Source organism: Gigantopelta aegis, chromosome 3 (genome assembly GCF_016097555.1).
Source record: "Gigantopelta aegis isolate Gae_Host chromosome 3, Gae_host_genome, whole genome shotgun sequence".
Classification (NCBI taxonomy): Eukaryota; Metazoa; Mollusca; class Gastropoda; order Neomphalida; family Peltospiridae; genus Gigantopelta; species Gigantopelta aegis.
The window spans coordinates 751,599-773,695 of NC_054701.1; the positions used below are offsets into that span (position 1 = coordinate 751,599).

The 22,097-nt window shown below is 36.1% G+C and overlaps 1 protein-coding gene across 2 annotated transcripts in view; it reads right to left on the reverse strand.

Annotated features, from left to right (window-relative positions):
- Nucleotides 1–12,942, reverse strand: part of LOC121367338 — a 37,108-nt gene extending 24,166 nt beyond the window's left edge. For both annotated transcript variants that reach the window (XM_041491442.1, XM_041491441.1), the window contains exon 1: nucleotides 12,809–12,942. In XM_041491442.1, the coding sequence (XP_041347376.1) occupies nucleotides 12,809–12,853 (45 nt within the window). In that variant the 5' untranslated portion in view covers nucleotides 12,854–12,942. The remainder of the gene's footprint in view (nucleotides 1–12,808) is intronic.
- Between the last annotated feature and the right edge of the window lie 9,155 nt (nucleotides 12,943–22,097).

The window sequence follows — 22,097 nt, forward strand, 5'->3', positions numbered from 1 at the left end:
GATTTTACAGACATGTGCACGTACACGTGGTTTACAGTCAACCAACAAGAGACATTCTTATATTAGAACTGTTAAACAATGTGTTGATAATAAATGTACAGAGCGAAAGAAACAGAACTTCAAAGTATCGAATGATTTTAAAGTGACGGGTAGCAAATATCTGTTGTCAGTTTATTGTAGAATGAGAAATAGTTACAGTAATTTGTGTAGAAAGAAGAAATAAAAATAAGGGGAGTTGACAGGAAATGATCTTATTGAAACCTGTAAAGATGGTAAGATGTTCTGGATGAAGATAAACTATCTCAGATTAATCACAATAATACGCTGACACTTGAGAAAGAGCAATGGGAAGATTATTCTAAAGATGTTTTTAATATAACAGATATTCCACTTGACTTTAAAGGTCCACAATCATGGCACATTATTAATACACAGTATATCGAACAAATACATAAACATTACAGTATCAAAAAAGAAAAAAAAAGAAAAATACCATCCCAGTTATTAATAAAGTGACTTTTTGTAAAACACTTGGGGAAAAACCCCACTGCACAGTCGATTTGACCCACATCAGACATGTTAATAGGTCAACATGCCGACAGCAGATAATAATTGTTCGAAAAACAGCTGATTCTTAACAGACGCTAGTTTGGACATTTTGGTCTTAACACAGTTGTACATCTACTCTAATGGTACCTCGATTGGTGAACAGCAGGACACAAGTTCAGTCCCGACTTTTGAAAGTGGGATATTAACATTTGACTGTAGTAAAAATATGTGTTCAGATCAGAACGCATTTATAACAACAAGCAGAATAAATAACATTATTTTATTGATTAATATCACATAAAATAGGAGAAGCCATGTGTTTAGGGAAGTGACGTCACGTATCAGCATGCGCGCGCATCTGGTAGGCAGAAGTCGATCATAATGGCCATTAGTAACAAAGCGAACTAGCGACAATGGCCAAAACATGTGCTTAAATTACTGCTTGTAGCACGGGAACGCTATTCTACATAGTTCCTGTATGGAGGAGATACATGTACTCTTTCCACCCATACAATTTGACGATTGACCGAGTTCAAAACTATAGCAAACTTCCTTTTTTTCTCTCTCTGCTTTTTTTTCACATGAATAAATATTTTTAGTCCATGTAATTTTAAAGCGTCTGGTCCATATTTCAAGTAAAACATTACAAACGAGCGCGCGCACATACAAATAAAAATAATAAAATTAAACAAGTCGGCCTATATTTATTTAAAACTGTTTAAAAGAAATAATTGGCCTACACTTTGTTAAAGGAAATTATTTCTTTAAACAATTTCAAATACCCCATATATATATATATATATATATATATATATATATATATATATATATATATATGAACATTTGTTACAAATGAACCAGTAGACAACACTGATGTGTTAAACTTGTCTACTGGTTCATTTGTAAGGCTTTTCACCAACAATAAAGTTTAAGCAAGTAAGTATCTTATTAGAAAACTTTACAAAACTTTAAAACTATTAATTTTATTAAGTCCTTCTTTATTCCTTAAAGTTACTGACATCGGATACATATTAACACATTGTATTAAAATGAAGGATACTAAATTTAGTTTCAGTACCTGTTCCATGACCACGCATACATTGGTCCCTCTAGCTACATCGTCCCTTTTTAAATATTAGTACAGAACTTAGCCCTAACGGGATACACCTTAAATTTACTTGGTCCCCCAAGTACACACACACACACACACACACACACACACACACACACACAGAGAGAGAGAGAGAGAGAGACAGACAGACAGACACAGACAGACAGACAGACATATATATATATAAATTACCATAAATATTTTAATCACCTAATCCCATGCGGGGGAGGACATAGTTTAATACGCAGTTGTTCTAGGATTGATTCCCATTGGTGGTCCTATGGGGCTATTTCTCGTTCCAGCCAGTGCTCCACAACTGGTGTAACAAAGGCTATGCTATTTATTTTCCTGTCTGTGGGCTGCTGCATATAAAAGATCCCTTGCTGCTAATCAGAAAGCAGCAGGTTTCCTCCCTAATATTATCTGTGTGATCCCTAAACATGTCCGATTCCATATATCCGTAATTAAAATGACTTGAGTGCATCGTTAAATAAAAGATTCCTTCCTTTCAAATCCCAAACTGTGTCAGTTACCTTTGACAAGAGGCAGTTTCAAAAGGCTTTCACTTTTAACCTGATTAATAAAAAACCAGTTAAAACAACTAACTACTGTAAATTGTAACAATAAAATGTTTTTATGTTTTAATTTAAAACACAAATTAACACAATGCAAATATCATTTGATCATTGGTTTATAATGATAATTTTTTTTATATAAAAATGCCTTGTCTATTGTTTCTCGATATAATTTTATTGATTTTGTAAATTCTGTTTTTATTAGAAAATAGAGATTGTGGTAAAAAAAAAAAGATTAAGTCCAAGTGTTATCAATGTGATCATCACATACTGAATAGCCCCAATAATGTTGCATAGTTTGGAAAGTCAGTGAAAAAAGTTCTGGTATCCTTCTTGTGCACAGAAACATGAGATACCGCAGAAAAGAAATGCTGAATCTGATACCAGCGTTCTCCTTAGCATCCCTTAATTCACCCTAAAAGGCCCTTAATTCATCCTGAAAGGCCCTTATTTCATCCAAGAGCTGCCGGTTCTCTTTTTGTCCAATAAACAGGGATCGTTGATATCTAGAAAAAAATATCAAAATTGTAAATTTTCTATGATATAAGTATGAAAGTTTTATATTGTGTACATATTAGTATTAGTAACTATAGCATGATTTCACTCTCTCTCTCTCTCTCTCTCTCTCTCTCTCTCTCTCTCTCTCTCTCTCTCTCTCTCTCTCTCTCTCTCTCTCTCTCTCTCTCTCTCTCTCTCACACACACACACACAGAGAGAGAGAGAGAGCTCCCTGTTATTTAATTAAAAATATAAATACTCCAGCCACCTACATATTTTATGGCATGATACAATTTAAATACACTCAGATTTTTTTCCCCACTATAATGGATCTGTCAATACAAAGTTACATAAAACGTTGTTTGTAGATTGACTGGGTACTGTCAACAGGGCATCTTTGTTTCCATGTCAGTTTGGTGGTGTGTGTTTTTTGTTGTTTTTTCATTTTAATTTTATTATCTTTTCAATTTTTCATTTCAATAAAATACTCTACGTGTACTAGTATTACGAATGAATAACATACAACAAACCTTGTATAAAATGACGATCTCCGTTGTGGGATAGCCAAAGTTGATTGTTGTCAGCTTACTGTTCGACGTTTCGCTTCCAGGTGAAAATAATTCCACAATCCTTCCTACAGTGATTTGTACGGCTAACAACAACGTATGAATTTACCATGACAAAATACCATTCATCAAAACTAGTCTACACTGATATAATTACAAACTTTCTGACTTTATACGATTTACTGTATTCTGATTGGCTGACGTCACTAAAAAACCAAGCGTTATCCTTCCATAAACCTCATAAAAATACGTCATCACCGAAGAACAAGATCGATTGGAACTATTTTTAGCTGGATGGGCGATGTTTGTAATTATAAGAATTGTTTCTAATTTTTTAGGAATTTATCAATGGATAAAAGTCACAAATGTAGTATAAAATCGATAAATTCCTAAAAAATTAAAAACAATTCTTATTTAACCGACGAAAAAAACATTCGATTGTTCATACTACTAATGTCAACAGTGGTTCTTGCCTACCAGAGCTCACGCGATACCACGTGATCACAACATGTGACGTCACCGTGACTTCTCCTATAGGGATCTGAATTTATTGTCTTAGACTGATCGGTATGATGTAATGCAGGTATGAACACATGCACATAATAATACAATTTATCTTGCTACCTACACCCGTTAGTACAGGTGTTCATTGTTTGTTAAGCTTGCAAAGAGGCGCGAGTATTTCAGAACACTTTCTGTGGTGTCCTAATTACTGGGAAACTGCCGTCACGGTTGAAAGGTGATCACTGGCAGACAGTAGGTATGATCGCATGCCGGTGTAGACAGAGCTAATTACTACATGAAACTGCCGTCACGGTTGAAAGATGATCACTGGCAGACAGTAGGTATGATCGCATGCCGGTGTAGACAGAGCTAATTACTACATGAAACTGCCGTCACGGTTGAAAGGTGATCACTGGCAGACAGTAGGTATGATCGCATGCCGGTGTAGACAGAGCTAATTACTGGGAAACTGCCGTCATGGTTGAAAGGTGATCACTGGCAGACAGTAGGTATGATCGCATGCCGGTGTAGACACAGCTAATTACTGGGAAACTGCCGTCATGGTTGAAAGGTGATCACTGGCAGACAGTAGGTATGATCGCATGCCGGTGTAGACAGAGCTAATTACTGGGAAACTGCCGTCACGGTTGAAAGGTGATCACTGGCAGACAGTAGGTATGATCGCATGCCGGTGTAGACAGAGCTAATTACTACATGAAAGGTTCTTTTGTCCTTAAAGTCCGGAATAAAAGGCATCCGGTGTCGACAGATTTTTTGTTTCGTAATAAATTAAAACTTTAAAACTTTGCCGGTTTACACATAATGCCGGTTTGTGTGTGTGTGTGTGTGTGTGTGTGTATATATATATATATATATATATATATATATATATATATATATATATATATACATGTGTATATACACACATACACAGGCACGCACGCTCAAAATGTTTGTATTTAATCGTGAAATACAAGCCCCATATTTTTTTACCGTTCTAGGCTTGGTACCCTCCACTGGCGTAGGCAGGATTTGATATTGGGATTGGGGGGGGGGGGGGGAGGGAGGGAGAGAACCTACACTATGTATATACTTGTGTATATCTTACAGTCAATCTGTGAAACCAGTCATTACTCGTAATGCCTAAACAAATAAGTCATTTCGCGAAGTGCCTGTGACCACCAGGCAATACGCGAAATGACTGAAAATTCCAGGCATTTCACGAAATGACTGAAAATCATGGCCAGCCATTACGCAAAATGACTAAAGTGCTATCTATAATACCACACCACTCAAGTCCTAATGTAACGCTTTATGTAAACTCAAATCAAATCATTTCAGAAGTTGTACATCAAGTATTCAGTGCCAAATCATTAAAGTAACATATTGGTATAGAAAGGTCACTTTGATAGCAGATAGTATCCATGTCTGCTCTTTGTTCCACTATCAGCTGCCACTGTTTTAATATCTTCTAGCATTGTGAAATATTCATCTTTTGGAATTAACACTTTTCTACAAACTTCATACTTTTTGTAAGGCTCAGTTTTAAATGTATCTTTATAGGACTCTGCCATCATGTACTGGTCGCAGCAGAAGAACTTATGAGTAAACCCCATATATGTATGTATGTATGCCCACAAATGACTGTCAGGTCAGATGTCGGGAATTAACGTGATTATTTATATCAATTTAATGTTCAAGCACGCTCCTTTCGAGCACGATTTCTGATTAGAGCCAGAAACTGTACTCGGAAAGCGAGGGGTGTGGGGGGGGGGGGGGGGGGGTGTAAAAAATGGTTTAAAACGTTTATACAGATGATTAGCTAAAACTATTTAATTGATGGTTAAATAAACTTTATTTACAAAGAAGTTAAAAGGGTTTAAACAAAGGGTTTAAAAAGGTTTCTACAAATGATTACGTAAAAAGTAGAATATTGACAATAATGTATGTCTGGTTAATCTGGTATTTATGTCGGAGGAGAGTAGAAGTGAAGGTCCGCCCCATTTTTAATTCATTTCCCTAGGCCCTCCCAACCACCACCTCCACCATAATGTAAATGTTAGAAATTGGAGATTGATTAATGATATCATTTCCATATTAACCATATCATTAGCCCGCGTAAAACCATGTGATTGGGGCTGTGACTGAACTTAAGTCAAAAGTAAACTCCAGAAACACGTTTAGTTTTATAGAGATGAAAGTCAGACGGTGCTGTAATCACAAATTTGTACTAAAGGATTAGAAGAAGCCACTGAAAGTAGCCATGTCTTAATCCATTTGCTTATATATATATATATATATGTGGCAGGCTTGTATTTGTTGCATATTGAGGTTATGACAGGTTTAGGTTTTAATATAGTTAATTTAATATAGTTTGATAAAGTCTAGGTTTTAATGTATTTATTGAAATTGATTTTAGGCAAGTCTAACTCAAAGCACAGACCGTGCATGAGCAAAGTTCACTAGCACATGAACTTTCTTTTGTCTGAGCATGAGCTTTTCCTTTTCTTTCTGCCTCAAGTCGGTTGCTATGTTCAGTTGACTTGCTGACTTCAGATGTGTTGGTTGTGTTTTTACTTTCAACATTATTTTATTATGAAGACAGAAACCTGAGTTTCATCTGGTTAATGTTGGACCCAGATCCCATATATTTGGCGAGTTATTTGCAGTTAATATATATTAATTTCATTACACTTAGACAATACTAAATGTAAATGTTAGATATAACAATCACTTAGGTAAAACTATATGTATGTAAGTGCGGGAGTGTGTTTAAAGTATTCACATGAGTTGTATTTATTGTGTATGCTATGTGCAGTTCAGATATTGCGACATGTGTAAGTGTACATTATGATACATTGTCATAATTGATGTTTTGATATTAATAATATGGATGATGTTATACACGACGTGATGGCCACGAACAATATGTATGTATATGTGTAATATGTCGTGTTGGTCGGATATATGTTTATGTATTTTATTTTAATTATTTCAGGGTCTTTAATTATTATTTCGGACACGACCCGAACCTGAATAAACGAGTTCTGAACCCTGAGCAGCTTTTGCGTTTCTGTGAACTAAAACCCATGCTGCTACATAAACACAAAGCAATGATAGGTTTGAGAATAAACCAGCGAACCAGTACAATTAATCTGGGATGAAAAGAATCTCCTAGATAACAAGACATCAATAATATAGCAGATTATGTGTTGTTTGTTTAAGAATAAACCAGAGAAACATTAATTACCAGAACCTTTTGTTTGTAATATTCAAGTGGTATTAATCATATTTTCTATAAGATTCTTTAATCTGAAACTATAGCAAAAGTTGAATAAGAATTAATATTAAGTAGTATTTTAAATCGTATTTAATCAATATACTTATCCTTGTTTGTTCCTAAAATGTGATTTTATCAATATTTAAGACCAAAAGCCTGTATACAAGTGTCAACAATAAGACTTGAATCACATTAGTAATTTTGCGTAATGGCTGGCCATGATTTTCAGTCATTTCGAGAAATGCCTGGAATTTTCAGTCATTTCGCGTATTGCCTGGTGGTCACAGGCACTTCTCGAAATGACTGATTTGTTTAGGCATTACGCGTAATGACTGATTTCACAGATTGACTGTAACATATATATGTTTTATAAAATGTAATAGTTTTAAAAAAAATGGTTTGATGGGGTGGGGTGGGTTCTTGTAGGTCCCCTCCCTACGCCAGTGCAGGGACGGCGCATGGCCTAACACTTCAAGAGGCACTTTTGTGGGTTATATTTGTTGTGTCTGTGAAAATGTCCTCAACTGAATTTGAAAGAAGAGTCGTACCACTATATTTTACACTGCCGCCCTGCTCTGGTACCCTCGCCGCCTCCTCACCCTCACCCTTCTGAGCTCTAGTTTAGCTCGTGCTCGTCGTGGTTTCTTGTTTGCTGTAGCATGCGCAATCGTAGAACATATGCAGGCTAGGAACAGATATGTTTAAAAAATAACAATAATTTAAAAAAAATAGGTGTCATATTTATCGACCACCTTAAATAATTGTCGTTATCCCCAGGGATGAAGTGGTCACTGCAGATCCTATCCCATCGTGATGTTCCTTTCCATTACGCACGGGTTCTGTTTAAGAACCACTTCCATGCAAACCCTGTGATTGTCGGTTTGTTTGGAGTTCGGAAAAACTGCTGCTTTGATACATCCAAACACTAAACAATGGTTCACCATATTTTCAATTTGAAAACTATCTCCCAAAGAATATTCTATCCATACAATTCAATTTAATATAATAAAATTTTCGCATTTTAAAATACACTTGTTCCACCTTACCAGTAAAATGTGTAAAAGGCTGCGAATCACACGTTCATGCTGTGCTGGTTAGCGCGTCACGGGGTCACATTACTTGGCTCTTACAGTCGACAGGCGTTTTGGCAAGCGATGGGAAAAACGCGACTTTTTATTGCGAATATATTAAAAACGGGTAAATTTTTAAAAATTTATTTTATTGATACTTCATATATATTGAAAAGGGTATACAGAGATACCAAACAATAGTGAATTATGTTTTTCATAAACGTTGACCGTTAATGTTGTTGATTGTAAATAATTACTATTAATAACCCATATGAAATCTGATATATATTCTGACGATAGTATTGACATTTTAAACTGAGGTGTTACAAAAGGAGATATAGAAACAGTTATAATGTATTTGAAGTGTGGGCAAGCAGCTGGTCCACGTGGTATTAAGAGAGAAATGTTTCAGTGTTGTGTTGTATTGATGACATATCTTGTTGCTATATTTAATAATATTATATAGTTTTCCTTCTGAATGGACAAAAGGAATTATTGTACCTCTTGATAAGAAGGGAAGTGTTAATTGTCTGAAAATGTGGATATTGTTGGGCAAATACTATTTACTTCTGAACTAATCGTTTGCAACTATTTGCAAATATATTTTTAATATAAATTCAGAATTCCAAGCAGGCTTTAGAAAAGGAGATAATATTTTTTACATTAGCCTGTTTGGTTCAAAAATATTTATGTAAAGGTGGTAGTCAATTAGTATATTTCAGAAAAACTTTTGACTATATTAATAAAAAGTTATGTTGGGATTCTATTATGAACAAGGGAATTCATGGAAAACTATTTAGTGATTAAAAAATTATATTTTAAGGTTAAATCTTCTGTTAGAATTTCAATTGTTTCGATTTCTTGCTATTTTAATTGTGTGAGTGGTGTACGCCAAGGTTCTGTTGTAAGCCCGTTTTTATTTGCTGTTTATAGAGTTACAGAGTATGTTAGAAAATGCAGAATTCAGAGGATTCAGTTGGCCATGAGTACAAATATTTATTACTGCTTCTTTATGCTGATGACCTTTGTATATTTGATGTGATTACACTGTGACTGGATGACACTGTGATTGGATTGCAGAAAAAAAAACCCAATGCTATAAGTTTTGTATATCCTGGGGATAGCAGGTCAATGTGGTCAAAACAGAAATAGTTTTTAGAAATGGGGTCATTTTACGATCAAATGAGAAATGGTATACAAGTACGTACTATAAATGTTTAGGTGTGTTATGTTCAACTATAAACGTACGGGCTCATAGTTTTGTAGAGGAGCAGCCGATTTTTGCCCGAATTCAACGAAAATGCCCAAATCTGGATAACAACATTTATTCATATTAACAATACTGCCAAACAACTGCAAACGAATCACTAATCACTATGCATTTTGAGATGGATTATAACTAATATTGTTGGTAGAATGATGGTGAAAAGGTATCAGGCCAGCTCATTTTGTTCGAATTTTTCTATTCTTTTTTCCCGAATTTAATTATTTGCTCTAGCATTGACGGGGGGGGGGGGGGGGGGGGGGGGGGGGGGGGGGGGTATATTACAAGCTGCTCCCTGTCTTGTACGCTTATGTTTTCAAGAAGACTATCATGAACTGAACACTTGGCATCTAAAGGAAGTAAAGCATTATTTCTTGTTAAAGGGACATTCCTGAGTTTGCTGTATTTTAAGATGTTTCCGACTAATAAAATATTTCTACGATTGAACTTACATATTAAATATATTTTCTTGTTTAGAATATCAATGTTTGTGTATTCAATGTGTTTCTGGTAGTCTTAATATTTGTAAGAAGCCCAAACTGGATTTTGTCTTCAAATAATTTCGTACGTACAAAAAGAGAAATATTTTAGGAAATAAAATGAAATTTAACCAAATACAAATATTGGAGCGATCAGAAGCACGTTTGATTTACGGCCACTGATATTTTATGCAGAGAGATGTATTTGATATGTAATTACAATCGTTAAAAAGTATCTGTTATTCGATAACATCTTAAAAACTGCAGGAAACGCAGGAATGTCCCTTTAACAAGTTGCAGTACAAATTTGATAATAAACATATACTATCACATGGAGCAGACGTATGATGTTTTGAAGAAAGACACGTTCTTGGAAATGTGTTTATACTAATTTTTATAAATTTGTATTGGATGTAGGTAAACATGTATCAACAAAGTCTTCTGTAGCATAAGCAGAATGTGTAAGATGTGGTATTTATATTAATTATTATGTTAATATTGTTATTGGTGGAAGTTATTATGATTAATTATTATGTCAATATTGTTATTGGTGGAAGTTATTATGATTAATTATTATGTTAATATTGTTATTGGTGTAAGTTATTATGATTAACTGATAACCAATACCCTACTTAGGCAACTGGGACAGAACACTGTTAAATGTAATAATGCAGGAGACAATAGGCGTATGCTTTGTCTGTTGAGAATCTATGAATCCTTTATTTGGTAATGTTAGAAGAAAAGATGAATCTTCATTAGAAAACAAAATGTGTCAAAAGTGTAGTAATAATTGTATAGAAGATGAGTTGCATTATGTGTGTGTGTGTGTGTGTGTGTGTGTGTGTGTGTGTGTGTGCATACACACAGTCAAGCACCGTTATGTCGATATCGTGGGGACCACATAAAAATATCGAGTTAACCAAATATTGACTCAAACGTTAAGTCAAAAGAAGGTACAAACAAAAAAGGTGTTATATAAAAAAATATTTTTATCGAAAATTGTAATGCTATTAAAAATAAATTAATCTACTGTATTGCTGCGCACGTTCTGAACAAAGTTAATCTTTTAAAATGTCTATAAATTCTGAACTTAAAATCACTGTGGACGTTATAACAATCTAAATATAGTTACACGAAATGTTTTGCAGAAGAACAAATACAAAATTCGACACCTAATAAAGTATAGGAATAATATTTGTCGTGCATTGGTTTGTGGCACTAAAGCTCAAACGTTTACACATCGACGTCTCATCATTTTCCCTGACAATCCTTACATCACTTTAAGATACAACAGGGTCACGGGCGGGTAACACATCTTTGACAATGCTGTCGTCCGGTTCTTACCCGAATCTCTTGACTCGGTTGCCATAAGAAAGTCAGCATAGCGAAAACAGTGGTATCTCTGAATACACATCGAGATTGCTGCATTCTTTGTCAATTAACAACTAGTTAACCTATCAAGACAAATTAATCCCACTTTTACCAGTCCACATTTTCCCAAAGCCACAAATCACATAACTAGTTGCATTCTGTAACACTTGTCGTCTGCTAGCGTTTTCTTTTAAGCTCAATAAGTCCATTTTAGTACCTTGTTCAATGGTTTAGATAATTGTATTTGTTAATATTACAGTAAACTGTTACAGTACTTACATGTACAAATCATGTGTTTACAGTCAACTGGGGGCATCTCGTGATAGTTGGTTCCATGCTCACAATACAGGTACGCATTGATTTCAGATCACGCAATTCAAATTTACCTTTTTAAATTATTTATTTATTTTAACACAAAATATTAATATCGACACATAGAGACATTTTCCCATATAAACGTCTACGTTGGGACCAAAAATTATATCAACACAAACGTAATATCGACTCAAACCTATCGACTTAATCGAGATAACAACATGATAATTAATACACGTTTTTGCCGGGACCGGCCAGCAGTCATATCGACTCCAACAGGTTCGACACAACGGTGCTCGACTGTGTGTGTGTGTGTGTATATATATATATATATATATACACATACATACATATACTCTTTAAAAAAAAGTAGGGGAAGTCTAACAAGAATTTACAATTGCCAAAATTGTAAGGTATATTAGCTGTGGGGAATTAATTGGGCAAACATTACAACCGGTATTTCAGTATTACAGTAGGTTTTATTACCACCAAAGATCTTGAAGGACGATTGGGGTAGGAAGTGAAATTTGAAAGTTGACGGAATTCAAACAATAAAAATTACTAAAAACAAAATAATAACAACTGTATCATCAACAGAATGAAAACGATTGACAGAAATAATGTTCCACGGTGATTAATCAACCTTCCTGGAAACTGTCAAAATCCAGAATGACACCCCACACACGCGTACGGGGAAACTGCGTGATGCACGTGCAAACTATGGAATGTGTTTCGGTGTGTTGATAAACAGACCTGAACGTTCTTTACTAGGATATTTGTGGTTTGTGTATGTGTGTCTGTGTGTGTATATGTGTGTGTGTAAATGTATTGTCTGTGTGTGTGTGTGTGTGTGTGTGTGTGTGTGTGTGTGTGTGTGTGTGTGTGTGTGTAAATGTATTGTCTGTGTGTGTGTGTGTGTGTGTGTGTGTGTGTGTGTGTGTGTGTGTATTTATGAATTGAAATTACTTCCTTCTATATTGCAAACAAATCTGTAAACTGTTGTAAAGAGGCGATGGCCGTCATGCAGAAATAACTAAACCCTGCCCAACACAAATTATGAAAACAAAAACTATCTACAAAATGTCCAGCTTCAGCTGAGGTTCTATCGGATAATCATATTTTTTGTACAGAAGTATTTACACTATTACATAATGACATACTAGTTTATAAGACAATTATATTCACGTGTTCTACTTTGAGATACTGAATAAATACTGAATACATACCAAGAGAGTGAGGAGCAAAGTGGCGACGAGGTAATGTTGGCTCATTGTTAGAATTCAGATTACAACACAAGCTTGCTGTAATCCTCGGTCTTATGAGGTGAGCAGACAGTCGCTAAAGATTTATAGCGTGGACGTTCCCTTCAGGCATACACGAGACAGGCGCGGCCTGTAACCGAGCGGCCACATAAAACAGTCACAGAGTAGATAAAATTAGACATGTGTATATTCTGAGAGATGAGAGTGAGTGACTGAAGGGTGGGAAGGCAGACATCAAACAGACGGAACGGACGGACGGATAACACATATGGGACATCAGGAGTCTCCCCATCAGTCGAGATCTCAACCATCCTACAACACATCTGGGACATCACGACAGTCTTCCCGTCAGACGAGATGTCAACCTTCCTACAACACATCTGGGACATCACGACAGTCTTCCCGTCAGTCGAGATATCAACCATCTGGGACCTACAAACATATCCCCTCAGTCGGATATCACCACGACATCTGGGTCACGACAGTCTCCCAGTCAGTCGAGATGTCAACCTTCCTACAACACATCTGGGACATCACGACAGTCTTCCCGTCAGTCGAGATGTCAACCTTCCTACAACACATCTGGGACATCACGACAGTCTCCCCGTCAGTCGAGATGTCAACCATCCTACAACACAACTGGGACATCACGACAGTCTCCCCGTCAGTCGAGATGTCAACCTTCCTACAACACATCTGGGACATCACGACAGTTTCCCAGTCAGTCGAGATCTCAACCTTCCTACAGCACATCTGGGACATCACGGCAGTCTCCACGTCAGTCCAGATATCATCATCCTACAACACATCTGGGATATCCTGGGGAGCAAGTACAGAAGCTGAATGTTTCTCAGCAATATTCGTTTCACATTGCCGAGCATTAAACATTAAACAATTACCTTTCTGCCTTAGAACAAGACAACCTTTGTACACCGCTTTGGACTACTGGTTTCTGTGATATAGATTAGGGGCTAGCGTAAACCTCATGACCCAAATACCAGGGAGTGCCTAATTTCGTGCCAGGTGTATTGATGATGATGATGATGATGATGATGATGATGATATTAATGGTGAAGCATGGATCATGGAGTGTATGCCGGGTAACCATTCCTTACTTGGGATATATAGATCGCGGAGTGTATGCCGGGTAACCATCCCTTACTTGGGATACATGGATCGTGGAGTGTATGCCGGGTAACCATCCCTTACTTGGGATACATGGATCGTGGAGTGTATGCCGGGTAACCATCCCTTACTTGGGATACATGGATCGTGGAGTGTATGCCGGGTAACCATCCCTTAGTTGGGATACATGGATCGTGGAGTGTATGCCGGGTACCCATCCCTTACTTGGGATAAATGGATTGTGGAGTGTATGCCGGGTAACCATTCCTTACTTGGGATACATAGATCGTGGAGTGTATGCCGGGTAACCATCCCTTACTTGGGATACATAGATCGTGGAGTGTATGCCGGTGAAAACGGAATGAAAGTCCGTAGGAATGGTAGTCTCCCCGGACTAACTCCTAGGAATAGAAGTCCTAGGACTAACGTATCTAGGAATGCAAGTCCTAGGGCATAGGTTCCTTAGGATTGCTGGTCCGACTGCCAGGAAAGCATGTCCAGGTAGGACTTACATTCCCGCACAACCAAATTGCAAGTCCGGTGTCATACAGGCATACTATAATGCAATGCAAATACAAAATACAAACACTTTATTTTTTTTTTTTTTTATTCAACAATTTTAGGCATTTTGCGTAATGGTGCCTCCTCCCACTGTTTCAGATTAGCCCCATTAATAGAACTTTTCAGTGCTATTCCATCCATTGTTGACAATAGACAGGACCCACTCTTTGTGATCGCCCGAATTCTATAAGGGCCTAGCCAAGGCTTCTCCTCTTTTCCCCCTTTGCGATCTTGCCGCCGCAGGTTTTTCTTTAGAACTTTTGTTCCGATAACAAAATCCTGAAATAAAAACAACAACATTTAATCATAATTATATATTAATATATATGTGTTGTGTGTGTGTGTGTGTGTGTGTGTGTGTGTGTGTGTGTGATGTATTATACCAAAAATATTACCGTACTATATTTTTAATGTATATGTGTAAACTGTACAAATGACGTACATGTTATAGCTATAATATGATTTACATAATAAAAATAGCAGTCATATTTTAATTAGTTCGTTTTAAAAACTACAAACCTGTTGTGACGCATGTCTTTGGTCGTAATTTCTTTTTTGGCGATTTTGTGCCTCTTTGATTGCCAACAGCCATTTTTCCAATGACGTTTGCCATTTGTTTAACCCTTTTATTTATTTCAACCTGGCATGTTTTTTCGGACACTAGTTGCTCTGTATTATCGTCCGAATTACAGACCACATCAGATGGTAAAGCTGGTTCTCCGTTATAACGATAATCAATATAATAAAACACATTTTTAGTATATAATTATTATCAAATATAAATTGTATGATACGCAAATAAAGTGTTTTTTGTTTTCAACTATAAATGGTTTCCACTTTTATCATCAACACTTCAATCGTCAATCACAGGATAGCTGTACAATATCTAATTATAACAACATTTACTCGTAAATCACTGGAACTATTTTATTTCATTAGCCCAATCACTGGATATGCATTATAAACTTCTCACCTTCCGTACATCAGGAAAAAAGGGGAAAACTTGGTGCTGGCGTGTTTCGACGTGTTATAGCCAAACACAACTTGCTGCAGCAATGTATCCCATTCAGCATCATCATCATCAAGCTTTAACAATATGTTTTCCAGAGTTTGATTAAATCTCTCTGAAATAAAAAAAAAAATGTCAAAGCACAACTTTTTAATTTTTCCTTTATTGCACATCAGTTTATTAACAAAAAATTGCAATCAATTACGTCACTGAAACAGGCAAAATGTCGTAGAATTTTTTTTCTAATACTGATGGCTCTAGTTGCATAAATTTACATCATGTTTTTTTTATATACTTAACTTTTTTCCACAATATACAAACTTTTTCAAAATTGAGTGCTAAAAGTATTTATAGCCATATGTTGTTCATAGTTTCTGCTTTAATTATTTTAATTGCAACACTGTATTATTGATAGTATAATGTAACAATATAGGGTATTAGATTTACCTGTTAATCCGTTACATTGCGGGTGGTATGCAGTGGTACGACGATGTACAATCTTCAGTGCATCTGTAATCCCATCAACCACACTGTTGTTGAATTCTCTTCCCTGGTCACTTATTATTTGTTGTGGGAAACCAAAACTAAAAAATAAATTATACCAATTAAATAAATTAATTAAGAAATACATTAATTATGACTACAGTCAAACCTGCTCAAGCAGCCACCTGTATTAAGCAGCCAGCTGTCATCAAAGGTCACCTTAATTTTCTCCCAAATCAGCTATTTTAGTACAATATAACCTATATTAAGCAGCCACCTGTCTTAAGAGGCCACTTTTTGTTACTCCCTTGGGTGGCTGCATAAAACAGGTTTCACTGTATATGTAAATACAACATGTAAGAGAAAAACATATGGTTTAAAATTAATAATTAAAAAAAGAAGTTTTTTTTAAAAATAAGTTAGCGTTAGATATTATTAAAATATTATAATATAATAATTTAAAATTAATTTTACCATAAGAAGAGGTCCAATAATAAGTGTGCGACACCAGATGCTTGTTTAGTAGGCAAAGCTTTTGCTTGTGCCCACTTTGAGTAATAGCAGGTAACGGTGCAAATGTATTTGTTTCTATTGGTAGTTTCCCTCAAAGGGCCAACCAGATCTATGCCAATCTAAAGAAACAATGAAAAGTTAAAATTAAAAACTGCAAACACATTGAATTTTATTATAATTATTACTTTATAATTATATATATTTTTATACAATTATTTTTTTTATTGTGAAATCATATATTTTTAAGATTGAAAAGATTTCTTGTAATTAGGTGTAGGGTCTTTTAAATTATATGTTTTACGTAAAACTTAATACATTTTCAAAACTACAAATGTATGTGTACAAAACGATCTTAATATAAGACAGTAAAGTAGTTTTGTTTTATTTAAAGACGACACTAGAGCACAGTGATATTTTTTTTATCGTATCAGCGGCTATTGGACGTCATACATATGGTAATTCTGACACATTTTTGAGAGGAAACCCGTTGCGGCCACATAGGCTACTCTTTCCGATAAGCAGCAAGGGATCTTTTATATGCACTTTCACATTAATAATATAAGACAGTACAACTAAAGTATTTTAATAAACTAAAACTTACTGATCGCCAAACTTGAGGCTTTGTAACGGGAATAGGGTGTAAAGGTGGAGCAATTTTATTTTGTTTTCTGTTCACTTTCTGGCACCTCTCGCAGGTTTGAAGGTATCTTTTTATATCTTCTACCAAATTAGGCCACCAATATCTTTTTTCAATCTTATGAAGCGTTTTGTCACGGCCAAAGTGACCACCTAAAATTAAAAACAAAAATTAAAATATTAATCTTCATAATACCGTAATGCATGAATGGATGTTTAACGACATCCTATAAAAAGTGGATGTTAAAAAGATGGTAAGCATAAGAAAAATAATTTATAAAAATATTTCAATACATTAAACAAAAGTAAGGGGCAAATTTTAATTTAATTAAATAGTATACGTGTACGTAATCCGTCTTCCATAAACATAACTTTTCATTCAAATATATTAGTAAATTTAATTTGTGCGTCCGTCTCTATGAATTATAATTTACTTAAACGTATACATATACGCATTATAAACAAATGGAAATTTTCCTTTACACATTCGCTATAATTAATGATGCGATTTATTCAATTTAAATGTTACAATTATTAATGTAAACTTAAAATAAGTACATACCCAATGGGCTAGAGTGCATGGCATTCGTGGCTTCTTCAATTTCCTCAGGTGTGATGAGGACTTTTCGCCAGTTTTCTAGTGTATCTGACGTTGAGCTGGAGTCGGGAATAATATCTGTTGTCGTCTTCCTATTGACTTTATAGTAAAGGGTGCTTTTATCAACCTGGAAGTAATTACAATACATGTATATCTTAAAATATAGTTTATGTGGTATATTTGATATTTAGATAATGTCATGTGTACTTCCACATTTAAACATGTTATTGTTAAACTATTGATCAAATGGCACACAGACGTTGTAATGAAAGTTTAACGGACCAAACAGTTTCATTAATAAAATACAAGCGGACTAATAGTACAGGAATGAAAGTCCCACGGACTTAGAGTACTAGGAATGAAAGTCCCACGGACTTAGAGTACTAGGAATGAAAGTCCCACGGACTTAGAGTACTAGGAATGAAAGTCACACGGACTTAGAGTACTAGGAATGAAAGTCCCACGGACTTAGAGTACTAGGAATGAAAGTCCCACGGACTTAGAGTACTAGGAATGAAAGTCCCACGGACTTAGAGTACTAGGAATGAAAGTCCCACGGACTTAGAGTACTAGGAATGAAAGTCCTGCGGACTAATAGTACAGGAATGAAAGTCCCACGGACTTAGAGTACTAGGAATGAAAGTCCCACGGACTTAGAGTACTAGGAATGAAAGTCCCACGGACTTAGAGTACTAGGAATGAAAGTCCCACGGACTTAGAGTACTAGGAATGAAAGTCCCACGGACTAGGATTCCGAGGAATAAAAGTCCGACTGAATAAAAATTATAAACAACACAAGTTAAAAAGATAAAATTGTACAAGATAATAACTAATGAGCTTACTTTGTAGTTGGCCTTTGCTGTTCTTCGAATGACACGCTTATTTGACTCGCTTGTTCCAGGTTGATAATGTCCATTTTGCAAATAAAAAAATATGTCTGCAACTTGCGGCTTGAAGCGTTTTTTGCATGTCTCGTCTGACATATTGAATGCACGAACATGCTTTTGAGTAGCTGCTTTATATGCGTTCGGAAGAAGCAAGATGCACGTTCTGTTTTTCTTCCAATGAAAATATAACATGGTTACAAACATTCAATCACATGTTATATCCAAGATTATAAAAAACAAACACAAAACAACATATGTCATAAAAAAAATAATGCGGCATAGAGATTTGAACCAGCAATGATATTCCTGAAGTTGCACTATCTTGTCCACTACACTACGAGAGAAGCCTGCCAGACTCTCAAATTTCAATCGTGCCTTGCAGATAACTCGTGCATATTGCCGAAGGTAATATAAATACATCTATTAATATGTCGGACTTGTATTTATGTCGGACTTGTAAGTTTGTCACTGTTGTAAAAGGAATTTAAGGCCGGTAGGAATACAAGTCCTAGGCTTACTATAAAAAAAAAACCCAGAAAAATATAACCGGAATGCAAGTCTGGGTAGGACTTACATTTGTAGGAATGGAGGTCCGATAGGACTACGCTTCCTAGGAACCGAGGTCCACAGGACCTCGGTTCCTACGGACTTGCATTCCTTTCACACCGGGTAACCATTCCTTACTTGGGATATATAGATCGTGGAGTGTATGCCGGGTAACCATCCCTTACTTGGGATATATAGATCGTGGAGTGTATGCCGAGTAACCATCCCTTACTTGGGATATATAGATCGTGGAGTGTATGTCGGGTAACCATCCCTTACTTGGGGTACATGGATCGTGGAGTGTATGTCGGGTTACCACCCCTTACTTGGAGTCATACACTCGAAACCCTGTGAAAAGTTTGAAACTCAGGACCGCTGTAGATGCATTTTGAACCTTTTCGGAGAATTTTTTTTTTTCTATCTTTTTTCGAGTCTATTTTAAGAGGATATTTTATAGAACAATTACAGACAGCCTCGATCTATCCCCGGATTTTGTTTTTGCATTACGCACATGCCTACTGTGCGTAATGGGCGCTACGTCTTTGAAATATATACATAATTATTTGGAGGGATTCCTTTTTTTCGTTTTGCAGTGGCTATGTTACTTTCAATTTATCGATGGTACTTCTATACTACAGTGACGTTCTAAATATTTGTTTTTTAAAGATCATTATGCGATGTTAGTATTTTTCAATTTTTGTGACACTTTTGGATTCCTGTTTACGTTAAAACTGTTTTTAACATATGTAAAATTATAGGCAATTCAATATTATGTCTACATATATTCCTTTAGAGATAAAATAGCAGCAGATAATTTAGCCTTCCCCAGCGGTCTGAGCACATTTCTTTAAAACTTTTGGCTCGACTCTATAATGAACATTTACTTTAGACTGGTTGCAAATTACAACTGTTGCAATATAACGTTGTTTACTGGTTTGCTGCGCATCAAGTATCTAAAATTCAGCCTAAAACATTTGTCGAAATACTAGTAGTATATCTGCGTGAATAAACGTCCTGTAATCGTGAAGTTTGCAAGTTTTAATTTCTGAACGTTTACAGGTCATGACGTAACCAATGTAAATTTAATTTTGCGTAACCTACACGCGAACAGAACGGCGGTTCGCGTGGAATATTGTGTCCTGGGATAGGGATAGAAATGTGACCGTCAATGATGGTAGTTCCTTTCTTCAACCTGTCTAGCAGCTCAGATCCTCAACATACACTTTAGGGAAGGTATACACTTTTCCACAATCTTCTACGTCACTGTGAACTATTATTCTGTCTAAAATATGCTCCACTCAGAAGCATCTCAGTTTCAAATATAAAGGTTTTAATCATTCGTAGTAATCCACGCTGGTGATTGTTCCGTCAATTCTTAGTGATTAAAAAAATCGTGTAATGGTGATGGGTAGAAATGTAGATCATCTTTATGAGTTTAATTTGGATCTCATTATATAGTATGACTATAAATGTATTCTCCGCGAGGACCATTGTTATATATCCACTGTAGAAATGGCGGTTCATCTACGTTTCATTAGAATCAATTGATTAGTATCGTAGGCTATTACAAGGTAATTAACCTTCTTGATTCTGATGTTTCTGCTTTAGAACATCAGTCTGTTCTGTCGAGGGAAATCGGGTTATCGCGCGGGTCACGTTTATCTGATGTCCTCCAGCCGTGATTAGTATCACGTTCTGTCTGGGGATATATGGTGTCTCCGTTGCCCATTACTTGGTCAGATGAATACAATAAAATCGTGGATAAACAGCTAATTGAGCGGTACGGTCGGTGCATCGAATAGCATAATAACCATCAGAAAATATGTGCGGTCTGTTTCAGTCACGTGACTGGGATTGGTGCTGCTCGATTGGTCTGTTAGCAGGTTAATGATGTACTAAGTAAACAAAGGTATGTGCATGGGCGTCACTTGGTGGCGGACTGGGGACCATCCCTCCCCCCCCCCCCCCCCCCCCCCCCCACACACACACATTTTTGATTGAGGGATGACCAACACGCGAATGTCCACACACACACACACACACACACACTTTTTACGATAGAAACAGTTTTTTTTTTATTAGTTAAAACGTTATTCCGTTCCGTTAAAAGCTACTATTATTGTTAACATTTCAATAAGACAACCACGAGTATAGGCTGTATAGTAGTACTCGTACCAAGTTATCAACCAATGTTACCAACAACATGGTCTATTAATGTAGTGGCAAAATCTGAAAAAGAGAAATGGGTGTAACCCCTCCCTATCTTAGAACAAGTTACAACCCATTTTTTCTTGAAGGGTTGTCACAGCCGAGGATCATATGATGTTAGTACTACCGTCAAATGTAACACTGACCAACTGATCACCATAATGTTTGCTTAAACGTTCCTTCAACTTTCAGGTTGTGTATTGTTGCACATTACTGGCACTCAGTTCAAGTAACAAGTTGACAAACTGATCTCTCAAACTGGAGAGGGTCGTCATTGTTTTTGTTTTGGAGAATACAGTTTGATTCAAATGAGTTTTTAGTTTATCAAATGCTTCATTGTATAAACTTGTTTGTGCTGCCTCTCCCGACTTACGCCGCGCAGAAGCTATGTTCAGTTCTGATATATAATGCGAATAGCATACTCTGTGGTATTTAGCATCGTAGGCAAATAGATCTGGATACGACAGCATTCGCATACGAATGTGGTTGTCTTGTCTGTCTAGGGCCGGCTGAAGAACATTTTCTCTGTTGGTATGTCCAGTGCCCGTGGATATTGATGTAAGCTTGTCTCTTATAGTGTTTGGTTTTCCACAGATGAAACATTCATTCCTGATATCAAACCCACCTGCATTGCAGATGGGCTGGGTTGTTGGTCACTGCTCTTAGAGTGGAATTTACCTAAGTTAG